The sequence below is a fragment of the Epinephelus fuscoguttatus genome, linkage group LG5, assembly GCF_011397635.1.
Source record: "Epinephelus fuscoguttatus linkage group LG5, E.fuscoguttatus.final_Chr_v1".
Taxonomy (NCBI): Eukaryota; Metazoa; Chordata; class Actinopteri; order Perciformes; family Serranidae; genus Epinephelus; species Epinephelus fuscoguttatus.
The window spans coordinates 35,260,708-35,283,420 of NC_064756.1; the positions used below are offsets into that span (position 1 = coordinate 35,260,708).

Genomic DNA, 22,713 nt, shown 5'->3' on the forward strand with positions numbered 1-22,713 from the left:
TATTACAACTTCAGTAATATCTACTGTCTTATATTTGACACACAGCTCTAAATCCGCAACCTCACCAGAGCAGCAGCTCCAGTCTCTAGGCCCGTCTTTGCCTCCAGTATTAATAGATTATTACTTGTGACATATAACCAATCAGACAGTGCTGTGGGTGGGACATTGAGTGAGGTCACAGTGAAGTGGCTGTATCAGAGCCAAAGCAGCACATATTTTTCATGAATGTATTATATTGGCTCAAAAAAAACAGAGAAAAATGTGATGATGAAAGTGATGACCTCATCACCGCGGTAGCATCTTGTGTCTGCACCAAGTAAAGTGATGGATGTGTCCACAGTTTGGATATTGATTTTACCATTCACCCTCATTTTATTTTTCAAATGAATTCTTCTAAACTGGGGGTTTGTTTACAACCATTTGCTGAAGCCTAAGCAAACTTTAACCACAGAAGGGAGAGCAATAATTCTCATGAGTCATTTTTAGTGGTTTTGGAAAGCATTGAGAAATTATGTCATCATCTCTGATCTGACACCAACAGGTGCTGATGACAAATAATTTGTTAAGTTTTAAAGGAGTTGTTGATCTCTGATGATTCTGACTAGTTCTTGAAAGTCACTTTAAATACAGGTCTCACTTTAAATATACATGTTGTTATTTATGTAGTGTAAAGCATATACTGTGCACACAGGAAGAAACACACTGAAGGGGAATAACATTAACGCTGTCAGAAGGCTGCAATCCATGAAGCAATTATCTTTGAGTCTTAAATTAGATTGTTTGGTGTTGGTAATGACACATCAGATACACTTTTTCACTTCTCTCCTTTGAGAGGGAGAGAAAGGAAGTGTGAAATATTAAAAAAGATGTAGAGACTGAGAGATAAGAGGTGTGGATGTGTGTGTTTGTGTGTGTATTGAGGTCCTGCTGATTACACAGATGCCTCCATTTGTGTTTTTGCCAATCACTGGTGACATCACCTCCTGAAAGGGCACCACACCCACCTACAAATACAAACACGACATACCCAGCACCAGACAAGAGCATCAATAATAGACGATTTTTGCAAAAATGCAATCTCCTGCATGAAAGTCGCTCACACTGCATGCCCATTACATTACATTGCAGTATTTGTAATCTCTAATCTCATCCAAAGTGATTTACAATAAAGTGTATTCAATTTATCCTCTCCCCTGACCTCCACACAGTTACTTTCTGCCTTGTTAGGTAAAGGACTCACACACTTTCTGCATTGGACCTAAAGGCTGGCACTGGATGTAAATCATTAAGTGTAGCATCGTCCAGTAGGGACGTAATTCCTGCGAATACCAGGCTGCGCAAACCCACAGACACACATAAAAATGGAGGGTAGGAATAATTACTTTGGTAGAAAGTAGCTCTGATGAAAACTGTTTACTCCATTGTGCTGATGTGGAGGCAGAAATGCCACAGACAGATATTCGCTAACCTGGGCTAATAAAACCAAAACTATCTGCATCTAGAGGTAAAAAAACAACATGTTTTGTTATGTAGGTCAACAGAACCATCAATTTATGCAGTTAATAGAATAGACTAAATGAGAATTTGTTTATGACATTATACAAATACATCAGAGAGCCTCTTCATGTGCCACTCATGTTTCCCTCCCCTGTCAAGTCAACAGCAGATGGTGTTATCATCACATACACACCCAGGTGCACACTGGGTTGTTGCCGTTTTCCTCCCTCCATGTACAAAGGCTGAATCATGCATTAATGTCCCTGACAGCTGGGTTTCGTCTTCGCCCTCTCGAGAAACACTTTATAATCATTCCCTCCCAGAAATTAGTGTCATCAGAATTTACAGCAGTGAAAGCTTTTCACTCCTCTGCCAGCTGGCTGCATCTGATATTACAGAGGTGTCTGGTAGAGGGCAATCACTCATCAAATCTCCTTTAACTTGATTTAAGGGAGGAGAAGGTGGGCACAGAGGGAGGATGAGGTGTGTGAGAGAAGAAGAGAGGAAGATGGATGCTGCATTCACACTGCCATCTTTCATTTCCAGTGACACAAAGGAGTGTAAATTCTGAAGACGTCTGTAATAACAGAAAATAATTCAGTGGAAGTTTTGCTTCAAATATTGGTTTTAGGAAGTAGGAGTAGGAATATTTTATTTTATGCAACTTTATGCTTCTAAACTTACCACAAAGAAATACTGAGATACTATAGTGATTTTTTCCCACCCCTAATATTTTCTTGAGTAATTGAGTTCAAGAAATTGATTAATCGTTGCAGCTCTACAACATTTGGATTTCAGAAAAGTTTTGACCAACTGCGCTTGCATTTACAGACATTATTTGTCACGCAGGCTTCAGCTCATGTCTGTATGTTAGTATATGTCAAAACAGGAACCAAATCAAGGATTTGCTGAGAATGATAATATGATACCAGCCACTAGTTTGTGATTAAGGGGAAACATTCTCAGACAAATAAAGGTTGAACCCAAATGATTAAACCCATCTTGTCACATCTTGGTCTCATTAGGCAGAATGGTCTGCCGCCTCTGATCTGTAGATTAAAGCCCTCGAGCCACACACACTTTTAATATGACCGCCTGATATTTTGTCAGCAGCTAAGAGATTGAACAAATAGTCCTTCCCAAAACAAGGTGCTGCAAATGAGGGGCGAAGAGAGCAAGGAAAGGGAGGGTGTGATGAAGAGAGTGATAAAGAGAGGCTAACTTCTCCCATGTGTGGAGGGCATCAGGTGAGATGTTCAGGTGTCTCCTATCCTGTCTGTCTTTTCCTTGTGCACTGTCACATGGCAAAGGACTATTTTTGGATCAAAGCTTTCTTGATGACGGTTACATGACCTCCTACCAGTTGATGTACAATTTCAGTGGCACATTGTAGCCAGTTTGCACAGTTGGAAAGCATGTATTTGTCAGCCACATAAGAGAATGAACATTAAGAGGGAGAAGAAGTGAGAGAGGGTGATATTCAGAGGGGGAGAGGGAGGACAGAAATAGGCCAAGAAAAGCACCAGGGACAGAAAAGTCTCGCTCTTCAAAAGTGTGCTGCTGCCACTACTAATAATGTCTACTTTTCAAAGAGCAGGGACAAGTCTTTCAGACGGTTGTCTGTTTTCTAAGTACCTCAGAGTGGCAGGTAACCTTTAGTCACTGCTTTTTGAGTCTTTGCCGAATGCGTCACAACTTTTTGCTTTTTACCCCGAATTTACCCCAGAGGCCTGCAGAGACCCCATGTGATCACTCAGTACATGTTGACAGGATACATTGTGGTAAAATCAAGCAGCATTCTCGGAAGCTGAAAAATGACTGAATGCGTCAAAAACTGCAGTTCCTTAAAATAACCACTCGAGGCTCGCTCCAAGATTGAGTCAATCCCCACAGACCTGTATGTTAAAATGCCCTACTATACAGCAGAAATAAACATGTTTACAGCTGGAAATAAAAAAAAATGGTTTTGAACCCTTTGGCTAATTTCCTCATTCATGACAACTATACAGTACATGAATCTTTATATATCTCACTCATTTACCTTTTATTAAAGCTTATATTTATACGTATTTAAGAGTAGGGCTGCTCTGAGTGACAGGCTGTCTGTGAGGCGTCACTACAGTCTGTGAGTCAGATCCACCCCTCGCTCCTCCACAGCACCACCCTCTCATGCAAATATGGTCACTTCTGGCTCCAAAAATCCAAGATTGCGATAGTTAAAATGCCAAACTCAAGGCTTAAAAATAGGAGTCAACAAAACCAATGGGTGACGTCATGTTAGCTACATCCATTATTTTATACAGTCCATGGTTAAAATGCAATGCACCACTTGGAGACTGTCCTGAACTGAAAAATAGCAGCATGGGCATTCGTTGAAATGCTTGAAATAACAGGGGTTTCACAAATAAACCTCCTCTGGTCGTGCAAATAATGACTAACCAGCCAGCATGATGTTATACCTGCAGTAGCACTCAGTAGCTATAGCTGATTCAATTCTTCATCCCGTTTGGCATAGAAGAAGGTTTAAATCAAGGTGCAGATCTTTTTGGAACCTTTTATCTCACCTAACTTTCTTCTGTTTGCAAATAATAAATGCGCATATCTTTTAGGCTGCAGGTTTTTTATTTTTAGTTGGCACTGACTGCTTAAAGCAGGTGCAGTTGGATGCTCGATCAGATTGGAATGTGGGCAATTTGGAAGCCAGGTCGACACCTTGAGCTCTTTGTCATGTTCCTTGGGCTTTTCCTGAGCAAGTGTTGCAGTGTGGCATGGTGCATTGTCCAGCTGAGGGGGCACTGCCATCAAGGAGAGCTACTGCCATGAGTGGTGTACTTGTTCAGCTACAGTGTTTGGGTGGATGAAGCGTGAAGCTGATCAAACTAATACTTCTGAATTAGTAAGTTGTGAAAAATGGCACCTTGGCCACAGGGGTTCGAAGGGATTCTGTCGACAGACACGTCAGAGGGCTTTTATTTTGAAGTGGGAAAAGGAAAGGTTGAGTTCAAAAGTAACATTTATATTTTTTCATGTCTGTGACAGATACAGACATTGAAACTGTACTGAGAGTTGATATAACATCAATACGATTATCATCATTTACACAGGCTTTGTTGAAGCCATGTGTGTCACTCGGAAAAAATAGACAAGACTTCTTTTCTCTTGATGTTCCATAGCTGAGAAACAGCCACGCCGCGCCTGAGCAGTGCTGCTTACGCGGGCACTGTGGCTGGTCTAATCTGTTAACACGGGCACCAAAATAAAAAACAAGAGGTTCTGCGACGCACACGGCCTGCTCACACGGGCAGTGTGGCCCGGTGGTAAGGTGTTGAAGTCAGGAGGCTACAACTGTTGTTTCAATCTGTCAAATACATTTAATCAACATTTCATATCCAGTAATTTTCGCCTCATTTTCGGGTTGTAGCTTCAGGGTGTGAATATTGAATTAGACTCAAGTGTTTAAGTATTAGAGAGGATTGGGATTTGTTTTATAGGAGAAAAGTTATTGGATTTTGGATTGGACAAAATGCTTGTATGGAGTCTTTTAAGAACAGTCGTGCATCAGTACCTTAAATGACCCACTTTGTTATTGTGTTTTCAGGACTTGTTGCACACTGGACAGATGAGGACACTGAAATCTGAGGACATGATGGGATTGTTGTATACTATGTGCGAATGCCTGCTGGATATTTATGCTCTGTTTATTTGCAAACAGCTTGTTGGCATTTCCAGCTGACGCCCGTTCACTGGAGCACTCAAGTTCAAACCTCCATGACAGAAAGCTTCCACCACCCTGAAATGAGACACTAAATCCCTCAAGGCTCCAGAGCCTGTTCTCAAGCTGATCTCTGACCTACCTATGGAAGGTGACACACAGAAAAAGATAATAAGCCCCTCAGGGATCAATCAGGTGTGATAAGAAGCACAGCCACCCATTCACTTGCTACAATGTTACCTGGACTCTTTTTTTAGACACCAACACAAATGTATTTTAGAGTGTATGACCCAGTGACAGCAAAGTGTTTAACTCTGCTCATCCACCAAACCATTCAGGATCATATATAATTAATGACTGCTTTTTATTTGAGTATTATTAGACTCAGACACACACCCTCACCTGCAGTGTTTCAGTCCTTGGAGCATTAAATGGTGCCTCTTTTCCTGAGTCTTAAAACAGGGGATTTAAAGAGTGCATCTTCAAATGAAACTGATCGCACCAGAGACAAAGGCTGACATTATTTGAGGAGTGAAGCAAGATTGTATGTGAGCATTTGAGTCAAACAAAGAAGTCTTGAGCATCATTTGTTCAATAACATGTTATATACTGCATCAGAAAGACTGTAGAAGTCAGTTATTCTGGTTTGAATGCTTTGACTGAAGGAAGTGACTGCACCAAGGATATAATTAAAGTTAATTATTCAGTCGTTATCTACATATAAATATATCAGAAGTTTCCTGTTATTCCGAGTGCAACAAGAAGTACATCAAAAGTGCCAGAGGGAGTCTTGAAGAACATTGTTGAGTCATGCTCGCAAACCTTGAGATCTCAAAAATAGGGAGAATTTCAAACCAGCATCCCTGTGCGAAACCCTCCTCTAGCGTTTCTTACAAAGCGAGAAGGCCTCAACATGTCCTTACATCTAAGTGCTTTTTCCTCTGAATACGGTGCTTCTGTTGCTGTGGAAACCTGTATGGCTCTAATCAAATCCACTGCCTGCCCCATCGGTTTCAGCACAAATTACTTATTGATATCAAACATCGATTTAGAGAATGGAGGCAAGGAGCGGTAATTATGACTGAGCAGCATAAAGACAACAGAAAGTGTTTGTGATTCAGCATTATCCCAGAATGCATTACTGTGTGCATTATGAGAGAATCAGTTTAACCTGATCATTCATTCATCTTCTAACTGCTTCATCCTCTTGAGGGTCGCGGGGGGGCTGGAGCCTATCCCAGCTGACATCGGGCGAGACAGGTCGCCAGACTATCGCAGGGCTGACGCATAGAGACAAACAACCATTCACGCTCACATTCACACCTACGGACAATTTAGAGTTATCAATTAACCTAGTCCCCAATCTGCATGTCTTTGGACTGTGGGAGGAAGCCGGAGTGCCCGGAGAGAACCCACGCTGACACGGGGAGAACATGCAAACTCCGCACAGAAGGGCTCCCACGCCCGGGATCGAACCGGCAACCCTCTTGCTGTGAGGCGAGAGTGCTAACCACCACACCACCGTAGCACTGCTGCTGCTCAATGTGTAACCACAGAAGCAGCAGCAGTAGTCAAACCTCTCCAGTGCTGTTGATTAAAGTCTAATTAATGGTCTAGTCCAAATGTCATTATAGCTATAAATAAGCTCCAGCAGGAATTACATGCTGATAATCATTACACACAGAAACATATGTTTCATTAGTTCTTTTCACTGTGTCTAAGTTTGATTGTGTGTTGCTTTGGATCTGATGCAGCTGCCTCTCTCTGTCTGTGGTGGTCATCACTGTAGCTGTGCTCAATGTCCTGCCCACAGTACTATTCAGTTGGTTACACATCACGAGTAGCAGCCCTACAGCACTGAAGGCTGCTGTGCCACAGACGGGCCAGAGGCCTGGAGCTGCTCTGATCAGCGAGCAGAGCTGTGAGTCAAATAAGGCAGCAGATATTACTGCAGACGTAATCTCTTACACTGAAGTTCCAAAAACATCTGGTGTTTCCGCTCTGTCTTGTCATTAGTAATAGTAGTTACTGTAACCTCAGTTGTATGAGTACGACAACTGCAAGGAGAGAAAGGGAGTGTGGCAGCGTCTGGACGTGGGCGAGAGATGTGACAAGTTTATTGTTTACCATTGTTCATGAAAACACAGCACAGTGACAATACAGACATCTCATACACCTGACATATATAACGCGGGCTGGCTGGGTTTTATGTAGTTACACTCCACTAATAAATCTGAGAGGACTTTAGAGTAACATTGAGGTGCACCAACAACAATGATCATCATGCACTTGCATCAGTGCAGCCATGTGAAAAATGATCACGTATGCAGTCATTTTTGTTGCAGTTAAGAGCCCTGTACTTGGCCAATAAAGCTGATTCTGATTTGATGCTAACATGTCACAGCTCAGAAAAGTGGACCAAACAGTTCACATACAGTCAGGTCCATAATTATTTGGACAATGATACAGTTGTCGTCATTTTGGCTCTGTACACCACCACAATGGGTTTTAAATGAAACAATGAATACCTGCTAAAAGTGCAGACTCTCAGCTTTCATTTAAGGCTTTTTTTTTTCAAAAATGTAGTATGAACCGTGTAGGAATGACAACCATTTCTTCACACAGTCCCCCAACTTTAAGGGCTCATAAGTATTTGGACAAACTAACATAATCATCAATTAAACAGTCAGTTTTAATACTTGGTTGCAAATCCTTTACAGTCAATGACTGCCTGAAGTGTTGGACACATAGGCATCACCAGATGCTGGGTTTCTTCCCTGGTGATGCTCTGCCAGTCCCTTACTGCAGCCGTCTACACTTCCTGCTTGTGTTTTGGGTGTTTTGCCCTCAGTTTTGGCTTCAGCAAGAGAAACGCATGCTCATTTGAAATCAAATGATATGACTTGGCCATTGCAGAACATTCCACTTCTTTGCATGAAAAATGTCTTTGGTTGCTTTTGCAATATGCTTCAGGTCAATGTCCAACTGCACTGTGAAGCATCGTCCAATGAGTTTTGAAGCATTTGGCTGAATCTGAGCAGATAATGTAGCCCCAAACACTTCAGCTTTCATCCTGCTGCTCTTGTAAGCAAGACAAGACTTCGCTAGAATAAATACAGAGGGTTTATCACAAGATGCAAACCATTGGTTAGCCTTAAAAATGGAAGGCCAGATTAGAGTTTGTCAAAAACCATCTAAAAAGCCTGTACAGTTGTGGAACAGCATACTATGGATAGATAAGACAAAGATCAACTACCAGAATGATGGGAAGACAAGAGAAGGAAGAAGGGAATTAACTGCTCATGATCCAAAGCACACCACCTCATCAGTGAAGCATGGTGGAGGTATGTTGTTATGTCATGGCCATGTATGGCTGCCAGTGGAGCTGGTTCTCTTGTATTTATTGATGATGTGACTGCTGACCACCTAACATTAATATGTATGTACGTAGGTGAGAAATGTCCATGGGTATATATGTGTGTATGTATATGTGTGTAGGTAGGTGGATGCATATATGAAAGCATCATTTCCTGTGCTTTCCTTTTGGCTATGTTGTACGGCTCCTTCATGTCGATTTAAGTGTCTTGTAAGCCCATGAGGGCTGGACACCTTTGGTGTATGACACTTGGAAATAAAAAACAAACAACAAACAACAACAACTTTAATAAAGATTTTATGCACAAACTGTGATGAGCTTCTAAAATATGAATCATTGTTTGTTTACATCAACTTCAGGGTAGAAAGCCATCATGTCACATACATTAAATGAAACAGCACTGAGCAAAAGCTGCCTCAGTTAGGTACTTTTGGGCACTTTAAATAGGACCACCTAAAAAATCAATATAAGTCTAAATGTACAGGAGAATATGCACTGCTTCACTGCTTTACCTTTCACTGCTTTATCTACTGTCAGACAGCCCCCTGTGATCCTGAACCAAAGCGCTATCTCAAAGCCAAAAGTCCCCAATGACAAAAACAGTCAATTTACTTTCCAGAATGTGGGAGTTGCTGGTTTACCACTGCCGCCATCAGTTAGTGTGTAACATAAAGCTGTGAAAATGCTCCAGTTATAGCATTCACTTAAACTGATATTGATTGGGGCGTCGGTGGCTTAGTGGTAGAGCAGGCGCCCCATGTACAAGGCTGTTGCTGCAGCGGTCCGGGTTCGACTCCAGCCTGTGGCCCTTTGCTGCATGTCTCTCTCTCTCTACCCATTTCACACTTCACTATCCTATCAATTAAAGGCTAAAAATGCCCTTTTTGTGTTTGTCTTAGATGCCTGCTACTTACGGTCTAGCACCTGGTCGCTACCTTTTTAAATAGCGCCGACCTCACCTGAGTGCTGCTGGGGAACAAGCCCAAAACATCCCGAGTACATAATAAGATAAGAAGAAAATAGGAGAAGTCTCACACATTACTAGTGGGCCATTAGTGATGATTGAGAGGAATTACTTCTGTGTGAGTCTATACACCGTTCTATCTTTAAGATATCACACTAAATGTAAATGTTTCTGACGTGTCTATTGCTTTCTCATGTTTCTGTTGCCTTGTGTTGATACTCAGCAGTGTGCAGCAGGTGAACACTGTGACATTCAGCCTCAGTTGTACAGCCGGTGAGTCAATCTGTCAGCCTGTGATATTGAGTGCCAGCTTCACCAGCTAGCCTCGGGCCAACATATAGCAGAACCCACAGCTTAGGCACAGTGTGTGTGTGTGTGTGTGTGTGTGTGTGTGTGTGTGTGTGTGTGTGTCTGTCTGTCTGTCTGTCTGTCTGTCTGTCTGTGCGTGCATGCGTGCGTACATAAGAACCATTTCCTTGAGCTATGGCACATAAACAGATAACTAAGTATGTTCTGAGAGCTCCCATTGGTGCTACAGAACACATATTACAGTAATAGGTTTAAGTTCACCTTTGTTCCCGGTCACCACCAAAAGGAATTATAGGAACATCAGCATCAGCAGTCATTGTTTAATGCACTGTTTAAATGACTTTTGATGAGAGGAGGATTACAGTCAGAGGCTAATGAAGGCACTTACTGTAACATGCATGATAGGAGAGGAGAGAGCGGATATACAGAGTGAGCAAGAGAGGCAGCAATAGAGATAAGAGACAGGAGTCTGCAATTATGTATTGATATTATATTGATATCATGATATGAGACTATGTCAAAATATCACAAATGTTGTCTTTTCTTGGTTTTAAAGGCTGCATTACGGTAAAGTGATTTAATTTTCTTAATTTACCAGACTATTCCAACTCTTGTGTTTGCCTTTATAAACTTGATGATCCATCCCTCCATCCACTTTCATCCGTGCATCCGGGGCCAGTTCATGGGGGCAGGGGGCTGAGCAAGGTATTCCAGCAATCCTTCTCCCCAGCAAAGCTTTCCAACCCCTCTGGAGGTGTTCCAAGGCCAAATAAGATATATAATCCCTCCAGCATGTTCTGGGTCTGCCCCGGAGCCTCCTACCAGTGGGACGTGTCCAGCAAACCTCTTAACCGGAGGCACCCAGGAGGCATCCTAATTAGATGCCTAGTCCACCTCACCTGGCCCCTTTAGTTGCAAAGGAGCGCTGACTCTACTCTGAGCTCCTTCCGGATGTCTGAGTTCCTCACTCTCTCTCTAGAGCTGAGCCTGGCCACCTTACAGAGGAAACTCATTTCGGCCACTTGTAACTGCAGTCTCATTCTTTCGGTCACTACCCAAAGCTCATGACCATAGGTGAGGATTGGGACGTAGATGGACCGGTAAATCATGAGCTTTGCCTTCCGGTTCAGCTCCCTTCTCACCACAACAGTCCGGCACAGTGCCTGCATCACTGCACTAATCTGCCTGTCCATCTCATGCTTCATTTTACCCTCACTGGTGTACAAGACCCCAAGATACTTAAACTCCTTAACTTGGGGCAGTAACTCTCTCCCAACCCAGGGGGAGCAATGACAAAACAATTCATTAAAAACAATCAAGATCAATAATAATAATAATAATAATCAAGAGATTATTGGATATGGAAAATAATCCACTAAAGTTATGCACAATATGAGATGATTCAGTCCCTGTTTTTTGTTATCTTCACCACCAGCTTGACCGTCGGCTGTGACCTGGTTTGTTCCCTCCTCTGCATGTCGTCATATCACACCAGGAGCATTTCAGAGACAGAGCGTTTTGTCTGCTGGATTTTGTAGACTGGCAGATTTTGTTGATTTGGTCATTTTTTCTTGATATTTGTGCTTCTGCTATAAGAAAGTAAGCTGACTATGTAGTTACATGGAGTCCTTTTTTGTCTATTTTTTTATTGTGTTTATCATTGTTATTTTCTAATATGTTGTGCTGTAGCCTACAGACAAAGTTAACACTGTTAAAAGTCCAGTTATAAATGACGTGGTTCAAAGACTTCCGGTTGTTTTACTTACTAAAAATACATTCATCCTCATAATTACATCATGTCTACATTTCACACACAGTGCCTATAAGCAGGAGAAATTGATCTGGGGCCTCATTTATAAAGCTTGCTTACGCACAAAACCGGGCTTGGAAGTGCGTACGCAACTTCTTACGCAAGAATTGGGATTTATAAAAAAAAGACTAGCGTAGGAATGTGCGTAACTTTAAGCAAACTACAGACCTTGCTTAAGCACATTTTGGAGACAATTGTGACAAGGTGAGAACGATTGGTTAATGGAAAGAGCGCATATAAATAGCCATTCAGTGGCAGCCGTGCGCAATAAGGCACAATGGATGCACTTGCACTTCTCGAAGACCATGCCAATGGACGGATCCGACTGGAGAGGGTATTCCGAGATCGGGAAGATTTCCTGGCTCATGATGATGACTGGCTAATAAGCCGTTTCAGACTACCTAGAGCCTTGCTCTTGGATCTGATTGCTGAATTGAGTCCAATTTTAGAGCGACCAACCCACCGGAACCGCGCCATACCGGCACACATTAAAGTGCTGACAGCGTTGGGTTTCCTAGCAACGGGCTCGTTCCAGAGGGAATTATCCGACAGGTATGCCTATTTCTTTTATTGTCTATTGATATAAATTCAATTTATAGATTTCTGTTCTATTCAGGAAATAGAAATTAATAATAAATCCTGTGCGAATAGGTCTGGGATATCACAGCCATCCCTCTGTGCATGTTTCATGTGTTTTCTGGACCCACCTGTAGCCGCCACGCTCCGGCGGTGCAAAGCCACTTTTTTTTTTGCCTCCACCTTTAAATCCGACCACTTCTTTTTTATTTCGGCGACACTGCGCTCTGTGCCAGCCGCGCTTACTGCCGTGGCCACAGCGTGCCATTCAGTGGCTTTTCGTTTGTTGGTAATGCCACTTGAATGGCCACCGAATAAAGTTTCTCGTCTCGCTGACACCTCATCCACAAGCACCTCGATCTCTGTCTCAGAAAAGTTCCTCTTTCTTCTGGTTGCTGCCATGATTCAGCGTGAAATGCCCTGGATCCATCATGCCTATTTATATGCAAAACACATTCATGAGGTAATTTGCATGACCATACATGGTGAATTGTGGGTGTGGAGAGGGAGGGACATGAATCAAATCCTGCTGCGCAACTTTCCGGTTGGACTGTGATTTATAAAGGGAAAGTGCTTGCAGGTGTGCGTAGGCATGGTTTTATAAATCCGACTTTTTTTTTGCTTACGCACTTTTCAGCTTTTCAGCGTAGGTAAACTTTTAGTATGGATCCTACGCCAGGTTTTATAAATGAGGCCCCTGGTCTGTGCAACATGCCATGGCTCTGTCAAAAATAGACAAGGTGCATATTTTTATTCGCTTCTGGGACGCTTCTGAAATCAGCAGCACGTCTGCTGGAATTACAATAATTCTACTTCTACTTCTATTCTTACAACAAGTGTAGAGTGGCTGCAATCAGCAGTCCACTCAGTGCACTTTTCAAGTTTGGTAAAGTTTTTAGATTAGAGATTTTTTTCTCTGCAATAGTGCTGAATGAAACTTCAGAAACAGGATGATCACAGTAATCCGCAGACTTTGTAGTGGTCAGATTTGGTATTATTGTCTTCTCTATTTTTCACTTTATTTTTACAGATAATTTTAGAATAATTTCTAATAAATAAATGAAATAAATAATTTGGAGGATGAACTGACCCTTCAAACCATTACCATGATGGCAAAGCAGCAGAATGTGTGAAAGAAAGGTTAGTGTGTGTGTGTGTGTGTGTGTGTGTGTGTGTGTGTGTGTGTGTGTGTCCTAGGGTTAGTATTTCTTACCTCTCTTTCTGACCCTCTCTCTCTTTCCCACCTCAGCACACACCCCTGGTGATTGATTGCCCCACCCAACCTCTCCCCTGGTTGCCATGGCAGCAGACTGTGCCTGTACTCTGAATGGCGACTATGAAAGTGTTTAGGACGATTGCCCACATCATTCCTGCAATCCCCATTTTATATCCTCTCCTCCCTTCCTCCCATCCCTTCCATTATTCCTCTTATACTTCCTTCGTTGTGTCATATGCCTCCCTTTCCTACCAGCCCTCCTTATATCCCACCTTTCTTTCCACCACTCTTGCCCTTTTCTTCACTTATTTAATCCCTCCCTCTACTCCTCCATGACCCATTTTAACCCTCATATCACCTCTTAAATCAAACCTTCATCCCTCCTTCAGACCCCTCTTTACATCCTCTATCCCCCCTGGTTCCCAGCTGTCTACCCCTCCTATCCCACCTTGTATCCTTTTTCCTATACCTCATTGCCTCTTTTATCCCTCCCTCTACCCCTTTATGACTCCTTTTTATCACTCCATCACTCCCTCTGCACCTTCCATCTCTACTATTTATCCTTAAGTCAACCCTTCCCTCCAACCCCTTTCATTTCTCCGTCAGCGGCTTTCACTCCTGTGCATCCTTCTCTCATGTCCCTGAACACCACTCTCATCTCCCGGTCCCTCATTATCTCCATTCATCCAACTTTATCTCCTTCATCTCCCATCTCTTCTTCCAGTTACCTTCACCCATCACTCCTCCTGCATTATCAACATCCACATTTCACCAGAAAACATTTTATTTAATTAACTGCTGTTTGTGCAAATTGAAACACTCAATTGCCGTCACATCAGTTTTCAGTTTAATCAATAACGTCTTTCAAGTTGCATTTTTTAAAAAAGGGAGTAAATTCAGCAGAAGTCAAGGTGACTTAATGAAAACAAAGTAATCCAGTCCTGCTGGTGAATGTGAGAGTCACAGCAGAGTCCATTAGTCTTCACTCTCATCTTCACTTTGTTTCCCTCTCAATTTGGAGGTGCTCCCAGCCCCACTGAGACTCTCCGTCACAACAAGAGAAATGAAAAAGATGAATGAAACAGAGGAGAAGAGATGTGACTAAAACATTTTATAACACCTTGCCATCAGCAGAGACACACGCTGTGTTCTTATGGTGAATGTTGAATAATTAAAGTCTCATTTCTGAGGTTGTCAGTGTTTATAAATGGTTGGATGAGAAAGAAATGACATCTGGTTGCAGTTAATGCTGAAAGATAACCTCAGTATAGTGATAGTTTTGTTTATAAAGGTGCATAGAGCTCATTTCACTGCATACTCCTTGAATGAGGATCAGTCTACTTCCTGTTTCTATGTCCTTTCTTCCTTTTTTTTCTTTAGAAATGGTCTCTGCATTATTGTGATTGCCAGGAGTTTAAGTTGAATCACAAAAAAAATGTCATGAATTCTCTTAGAGCATGTCAACCTTTAATCATATAACAAGCATTTTCAATCTCACTCCCTCTTGGCTTCAGCAGTGTGTTTGCTTTCCTCACTCGTTTCTCTTCTCAGGGCCATTAAGAACAAGTAGAGCTTTCTGGACTGAATATGATTCTTGCCTCATTCCTGCTGTGTTGTGTTTGTTGACTGTAGCCTGTTGTGTCCTGCTCGGTCACAGGAGATACAGAAAAGCAAATAAGGAGAGTAAACATGTTAGTTTCACATATCCAAACTGATACCACCACAGAATCTAAATATCAAACTTGTGTTTGTTGTGTCAAAATATTTGCCATCTCTGCTTGTATGGTCAGGTTTATCAAAAGAGGCAGCCAACATTTGTAGAGACCGACCTTGGTTTATTCATTGTGTGAACTGGGAATGGTATAACACAACAGCAGGAAGCGGCCAGTTTTTTTTTTTTTTTTTTACAGTTGTTGGTTTGTCAACAGTTTTTGCATATGACATCATACATCAGCAGGCAACTGGAGGCAAAGACTACTAACATTGCACACATGCCTATGATTTGCACTGCTTACAGCTGCTCAAATCAATCAAATTTGGGGGAGAAAAGGGCCACTCTAAGGCCCAAAAATAGTAGAACATAGAGGGGAGGAGAAAAAACTGAGAAACAGCAGCAGATGTGGATCAAAAACCTCCATCTTCAGTCTGGAGGAGCAGAGTCAGCTGATGTCAAAGGTAAACAGTAAAGCTTTGTGTTAAACATTCCTCCAGTTGGATCAGTTACAATGTGCTGTGTTTTTATACATGACAAAGATTTTAATGGCGTTTCCCCAGACCTCTGGGAACAGTTGATCTAGTAGGTAGAAAATAGTAGTTAAAGTAAGCTAACAATAGCTATTGACATTTGTAATGACATATGGATTTATCACCTCCTGCAGCCCTCCATCTGAATCTTACACATCATAATAGTCACATAATTGCAGACAAAACTCTTGTACCTGAACTTTTGAGTCAGATTTTTTTCATAATGTGAGAAGTATCACAGGCATCCAAACATCCAAAGGTAAAAGACTAAAACCTAAAGGAAGAAGTTAAGACCAAAACTTACAAAACAATTTTGGATGGCCATTTTCAAAAAACATATGTTTTTGTGACATCTTCTTTATTTCATGTGCAGACACTTTTCCACAGAGAAGATACAGATGTACAGAAATAAAAGAAACAGACGTGAAGAAGGAAAAGGCAACAGAAAATCTTTTTGATGTGACGATAAACTGAGATTGGTTTGAAACAGGAGTTTTGCAGCAGAAGGTTTGAACAAATGCTTTCCTCCTCAGAATGGACTAATGGAGAGAGAGATGAAGCGTGAGAGGAAAAGAGAGGTAGAAGATTAACATACTGTAGGAAACAGGGTTCAGTCCATCTGTCCATCCTTTGGTTTCATGCTGAGGTTTAAATCTCACCAGTTGGCAGACGCATTCTTGCATACACACACACACACACACACACACACACACACACTTGCACACTCTCTCTGTGTTGTTGAGATACACAAGACAGGGAGCCAAAAAGGAGAAAACTGCTAATTTTGATTAAAACTTCCGAAAGAAAATGTGTGTGTGTGTGTGTGTGTGTGTGTGTGTGTGTGTGTGTGTGTGTGTGTGTGTGTGTCGGGCATTTGGTGACATTTGGTGAATCGCTCTGGGTTTGCATTACTCAAATAAACACACACAGAGAGGACAACACAAACAAACATTAAACTTATGATGTCAACCTGTGTTTCTGGAAGGCACCATGGCAACAGGTGTCCCTTCACTCCTCTCTGTGTTTCATTTTCTTTTTCTGGCTCTCTTTCTTTCCCCTTCTGTCTTCTTCTCTGTCTCTGTCTGTCCTCTTTTGTCTCCCCCTTTTCTGTTATTTTTTGTGCCTCCCTCGAACATGTCCCCACCTCTCCTCTGCCTTTTCTACTCATTTTTCTCTTTGTGCATGTTGTTTGTCTCTCTCCCTTGTTCTCACCTTCACTCAGGTTTTTCTGTCCCACTTTTTAGGCTGGACCACAGCGTCTGTGTGGCCAGCCCAACAGTATAAACACAGGAGTCTGTCTTAGTGAGTGACTGACTGAGTGAGGGAGTGACGTGATCAGAGTGAGCGATGACATGAGTGTTGGTGTTTCCCCATTGGCCTTTGCTCTTTCAAAATGAATAGGCAGTGACAGGCTGAAAGAGCTGTAGACGTTGGCTGTTACTGTATTACTGTATTACTCATTTTTTGTATTTAGTGCAGCATTATAGCATGGTGGAGTTAGCATTATTAATAATTAGCAGTATTATGTATTAAAATGTCGGAGCAGGAGCCGTCACAATAACAAAATTCTCCTTTTGATAATCAGCAGCAATAGGCCTTTTTATAACTGCCATTATCAGCAGAACTTGGCTCTGACAGTGGCCGATGGCTGCGCAGTCTCCCACATTGACATGGCAGTGGAGCTGAAGAGGGAGTGGTTGTTTTAAATGATCAGTGGGTACAGCTCCAGAGGAAGCACGTCCCTTCTGCTGTGTGACTGTGGAGCCTGGTCTCACTCTGAAGTCGTCGAAATCCAGTGCTTGGGCAGTGACTTGCAGTGTTAGAAACTAATGAAAAAAGGCGTCCTTTAATGTTGGCATGATACACGGCCAGTTGCCGTTATAGTTTTATGGTGCCCGGCGGCGTCAGGGGGAAACGCAGTGGGACAAGGATGAAAGTTAAGGCTGTGAAAGTCCAAGGGGGCAGGCAGGCGGGCGGGTGCATGGGTCCAACAAATGTCATCTTTCACCCGATAGAGCAGTGTTCGCGTCCTGTAAGATTCTAAACCCAACCATATGAGTTTGTTGTCGAAGGGGGAAAAACATTAATTCGCGGTGTTGTACTGACATAAATTTCCTGTGAAAACAGAAGTGCATCTTGAAAGAAGGCAATGCATGTAACAGGCAGAACTTGACACAGTGTCCCAGAACGTCAACAACCAACGCAACCAGGGTACCTTGCGCAGCGTACGTGGATGTGGAAAGTAGAAAGCCTCTCTCTTCTTCAAATTTCTCTCCTTCCTTCTCTCCTTTCCTGCACGCTCTTCATCTTCTTCTCGTACATCCTTCTCTGTCGATCTCTCCAGCCCTGCCTGTCTTACCTAAAACTTTCTTTTCTTCTTCACCACCTCTCTTGTAATTTCCTATGTACCACTGACTCACTATAGAAGCTCAGTAGGGCACATCTTCACCCACTTCCAAGAAAGTCTGAGGCAACACATGTAGTATAAAGGAAAAGTCAGACCAATGTGCTTTAGCTCGTGGCCTTCATCAAAGTACCAGTGACTCACCTCTGTGAATAGTGTGTGCCAGGGTCTCTGCCGGATCGCGTTATCTGCTGTGAATCACGCTTTTGTCCTATCAGAATTCCTTTGTTGGTGTAATTGTTTTTAAATGCACCCATCTGAGTTCTTACTTAGTGTTCAAGGATCTGTGGAGATTCTCTGCCCTCATATGAGCAGAGAAACCATGAATGGATGCGAGGATTATGCTGATAGATGAGTCAGGACTCTTTCTGGTAAACATGGGCGCCTTTTCAAATTGATTTGACATTGAAAATCAACAAAAGAGTTGAATTTTCATGAGAGTGCAAACAATTGGAAAATCTGAAGCAGTTCAATTCATAGTCTAATATTTTCAGCTGGTATTGTTTTCACTTTGTTAAATCAGTGTGTGTGTGTGTGTGTGTGTGTGTGTGTGTGTGGTCCTGGTGAAACCTATTGCAGCGAAAACTACAACAGAAGCTGTTTTGAGTATTTTGCCAGGTGTTTATATGTCTGTCTGTCTGTCTGTCTGTCTATGGTTGGATTTTGTCAACATTATTGTGTCCCAACTGTGCAAGATGCAGTCACAAAACTTTTCAGGTGTGAAGTTTAGGTCACAATGAAGAATTAAGTTTCAAGATGAGTGTGGTCCAGGTGAGGAAGCAGGAAGTAGTGGGGTGTGACCCCTCACTCTGGTCCAGTGTGTAGGGTATAGGGGCATCTATTGCAATTGAAATGGGATATCATATTTATAACTATGTTTACATTAGTTTATAATTACCTGAAAATAAAATTATGTTTTTGTGACTTTAGAATGAGCCGTTCATATCTGCATAGGGAGCGGGTCCTCGGCCACAGAGTCTGCCATGTTGTTCTACAGTAGCCTGGAATGGACAAATCAGATGCTGGCTCTAGATAGGGACATTTGCTTTTTTTGCATTTTTGCATTTTCTGCAACTTCACTGCTGGATGCCACTAAATCTTATACAGTGAATTTGTACGTCACGTAGTGTGGATGGAGTGTTGCTGTTGTAAGTTGGTCTCTAGTTTGAAATCCATCTGTCTCAAAAGCATAGGTGCAAGGTCTTTAGTGATTTGAGTTCCTCCCCATATCATTTTTATTAATCTGAAACCAGGAACAGTAGCTGAGATTTTATAAATATTGACACAAGAGAGAAGAGAATTTCTGCCACTGCCCTATTACTTGCATTAAACTTTATTTAAATACACCACGTTCTGGTCCTTGCTATGGTTTTGTCCTAAAATTTATCATGAGCCTGACTTCACTGTTGACATATTAGTCATGTTTTTGGATAGACTAATTTTAAAAATGTATTATGAACATTTATTTAGGTGCTATCTAAATCTGTTTTGGAATGTCCCTTGTTCCTTCACTATACCTGATGAAGATCTAAGGACTAACGTTGCGTGTTTAAATATAATTTATTGCTAGTAATAGGACAGTGAGCGGGAATTCTCTTCTCTTACCTACTGTAGAGACATTTTCCTCCTACGCACGTGTCTTAGTCATGTCAAGTCATGACTTAGTCACGTGTCAAGTCATAGAAGGTGTGCATGAGCCTCCACTTTCCTCAGATCACTAATTTCTCCACATGCTAGGAAAAAAATAAGATTATGAACACATTGTCCTCTGTGGTAACTTCTGTAGCACCCAGTGCTGTAGATGCTGCTCTGCACCTGCTGAAAGGTTGGAGTCTCTGTTGCTTGCTCAGCAGGTTCTTCAGGTTTGTTTTAAATGTTTATAGTTCATATTTGCCACAGACAATCTAAGTTGTGCAGATTACACACTGATTGCATATGTCTGTGAGTGTATTTGACTAAGACTGATCTTAAAACTTTTTTACCTCATTTTCCACTCAGGTGGACGTCTAGGCTTTAATGCTCATCATCTAGAGCGAGTCTGCTCTGTGTCCACTCCTCTTAAATGTGCTTTGTGTTCAGTCTAACATGCCTCTGCAGTCCTCTCATGTCTGCTCTGTCAAAACAAAATAAAAACAGCTGTATTTAGACATATTGCTGTCTGGTCTGGATTTTAAAGGTCTCCTCAGTGAGTCACAAACTAATTTGCTCTCTCTCTTTTCATTCTCTCTGTCTCCCCGCAGGTGAGCTAGTCGCACCACCCTCAGCTCTACGCAGCGTCTCCCCCTCCCACCTCCCTCTTCCTCAGCCTAATCCCCTCTTCCTCTACTTCACCCCTTCCTCCCACTTCTTGTGAGAACCACACGCCATCATGTCTCTCTTGGCCTCTCCCACCCACGTCCTCCTCCTGCTCCTCCTCTTCTTCCTCCCCCTGCCTCCTTGCCAGTCAGAGTCCCAGCGCACTGACCCCAGCAGCGGCACTGAACTCCCCCGGGTGGTCTCACCCTCTATGTTTCCTTCCTCCTTCCCACCATCCATGTCTTCTGGAAACAACACCACAACTGGCAAAAATCTGAAGTGTGAGGAAGTGTCGGTGTGTAGGCCGGGCATCCTGCTGCCCGTCTGGCAGCCCAACCGGCCCGGGCTCGGCGACCAGGTGGCCAGGGCTGTGGTCTACTTTGTGTCCCTCATATACATGTTCCTGGGAGTGTCCATCATTGCAGACCGCTTCATGGCATCCATAGAGGTCATCACGTCACAGGTGAGATTGAGTGGGTGGTGTAGTTAAGTAGGAATCAGTGGGAATATTGCGACCACCATAACTGAATCCTGTGAGTTTAATAGTTCTGATGGAGTTATTGAAGTGAACCTGTAGCTTGTCTATGACTTGACTTCTGACTCTTTTTTTTTTGTTGAAAAGTTATATGGATTTTAAATTGCCACACAAATCTCTTTAGCTGTATGAGCACTTATTCTTCAAGGAACAAAGTATTAGTTACAGAATTTGTTTGAAAGCACCTCAAGGTGACTCAACACTTTATTTGTTAAACATTAATTCTAGGAAACTCCATGTGCACAGATTTGATTATTTCATACACATCACAGCCTCTAATATTTCCCCCTCTGGTGTGTTTTGGCACAGCTGGAACTTATATTGACAGAGATAATGGTGCATTAAATCAGCCACGTCGCCTCATCAGCTCTCAAACTTCTCCATAATCGGCAGCAGTTGATTCATAATGTTTGTGAATGGACAGAAGCCATGCTGACCATGCAGCAAACAACTGAAAATAGACTTACTTTATATGAATTCATTTATAAGGTAGTGCATGCATGTTTAATCACCCATTAGTGCTTGTTATGCTCAAGGTTAGTGAGAGTGTTTGATGTCCACTGAGGAAGTGAAGCTACCAGTGAATGTGTCTGCATCATCATATCGTCTCTTTACAGCAAGCCAGGCCTGATCAGTTCCCTTAATGGGGATTAATATAGATTTCCCTCTTCATCCATTTATCCTCTATGATAATTGAAATGACCCTCAGCTGTTTTCAGAGACAGAGAAGCAGAGCTGCATATATACCTAAGAGGATGATGGTCATAAGTGTATCTGTTTGGAGCGAATACAGTAGGAACCAGGAAAGTGCACCCAGTAGAGTGCAGATCTCCGCCAGTTGATGACGGGATGAAAATGGCCACTTTAGACAATTCTTGTAAATCCAGCATTGTGGCATAACTGGACTTTTAAAAGTGTTAACATTGTCTGTACGCTACAACACAACAGAGTTGGAATTAACATCAGTAAACACAATTAAAAAAGACTGAAAAAACAAACCATTAAACTACAGTAGGCTACTCACTTACTGATGGTAGAAGCACGAATATCAAGGAAAAATTTACTTCTGAAATGCTACCAGGGTGGTGTGATGCCATGTAGAGACCAGAACAAAAGTGGTTTGCAGCAGGACAGTGGAGAGCCCAATTGTCCTTCCCAGCTCCCTTATGGTCAAGATGGCAGCGAAGATAATAAAAATGGGGGCTAATTCATCTCGTAATGTGCTTAACTGTAGTGGATCATAATGTATCAGGCTCTGGTTTAAAATAAGATCAAATGTTTCTGTGAATGTCAGTTTGTGCGACACAATGAAGACCAAATGTGGCCTGCAACACTCGGGAAGGCTTGTTGTTTTTAGCCAAGCCGATTTCTGGAAAACTTGGGGCCCCAACAGGCCAGTTAAGAGGAGTGAGGAGTCAGCGATCAATGAAACTGGTTTTTCAACAATTATAAATCAATACAACCACGAGAGGTCATTGAGCATACAATCAAAAATGTGCACAAAAAATATTAGACTGATTGGTCCAGTAGCATGGTGTGTGGACTCACACACGACCAATGCATGATCCCCTCCAGACCTACACCTGGCGGAGATAATTACTGAAGTGCAGTTTATCACTCTCAGTATAAAGTACAGCTGGTGTGTGGTTGTGTGCGTGTGTTGAGGTCATGCAGTCATAAGCACTGTAGAAAAAGAGAGGAAGGGTCCCAGGAGGTTTGAACAGAGGCTGATGTTCAGTGTGAGAGAGGAGGGCGAGGACATGTGAAGGTCAGCT

General features: G+C 42.3%; 1 protein-coding gene across 3 annotated transcripts in view; it reads left to right on the forward strand.

Moving 5' to 3' along the window:
- slc8a2b (solute carrier family 8 member 2b) overlaps window positions 1–22,713 on the forward strand; it is a 233,013-nt gene that overhangs the window by 162,026 nt on the left and 48,274 nt on the right. For all 3 annotated transcript variants that reach the window (XM_049576373.1, XM_049576375.1, XM_049576374.1), the window contains exon 4: window positions 20,349–20,866. In XM_049576373.1, coding sequence (XP_049432330.1) covers window positions 20,477–20,866 — 390 coding nt within the window. In that variant the 5' untranslated portion in view covers window positions 20,349–20,476. The remainder of the gene's footprint in view (window positions 1–20,348; window positions 20,867–22,713) is intronic.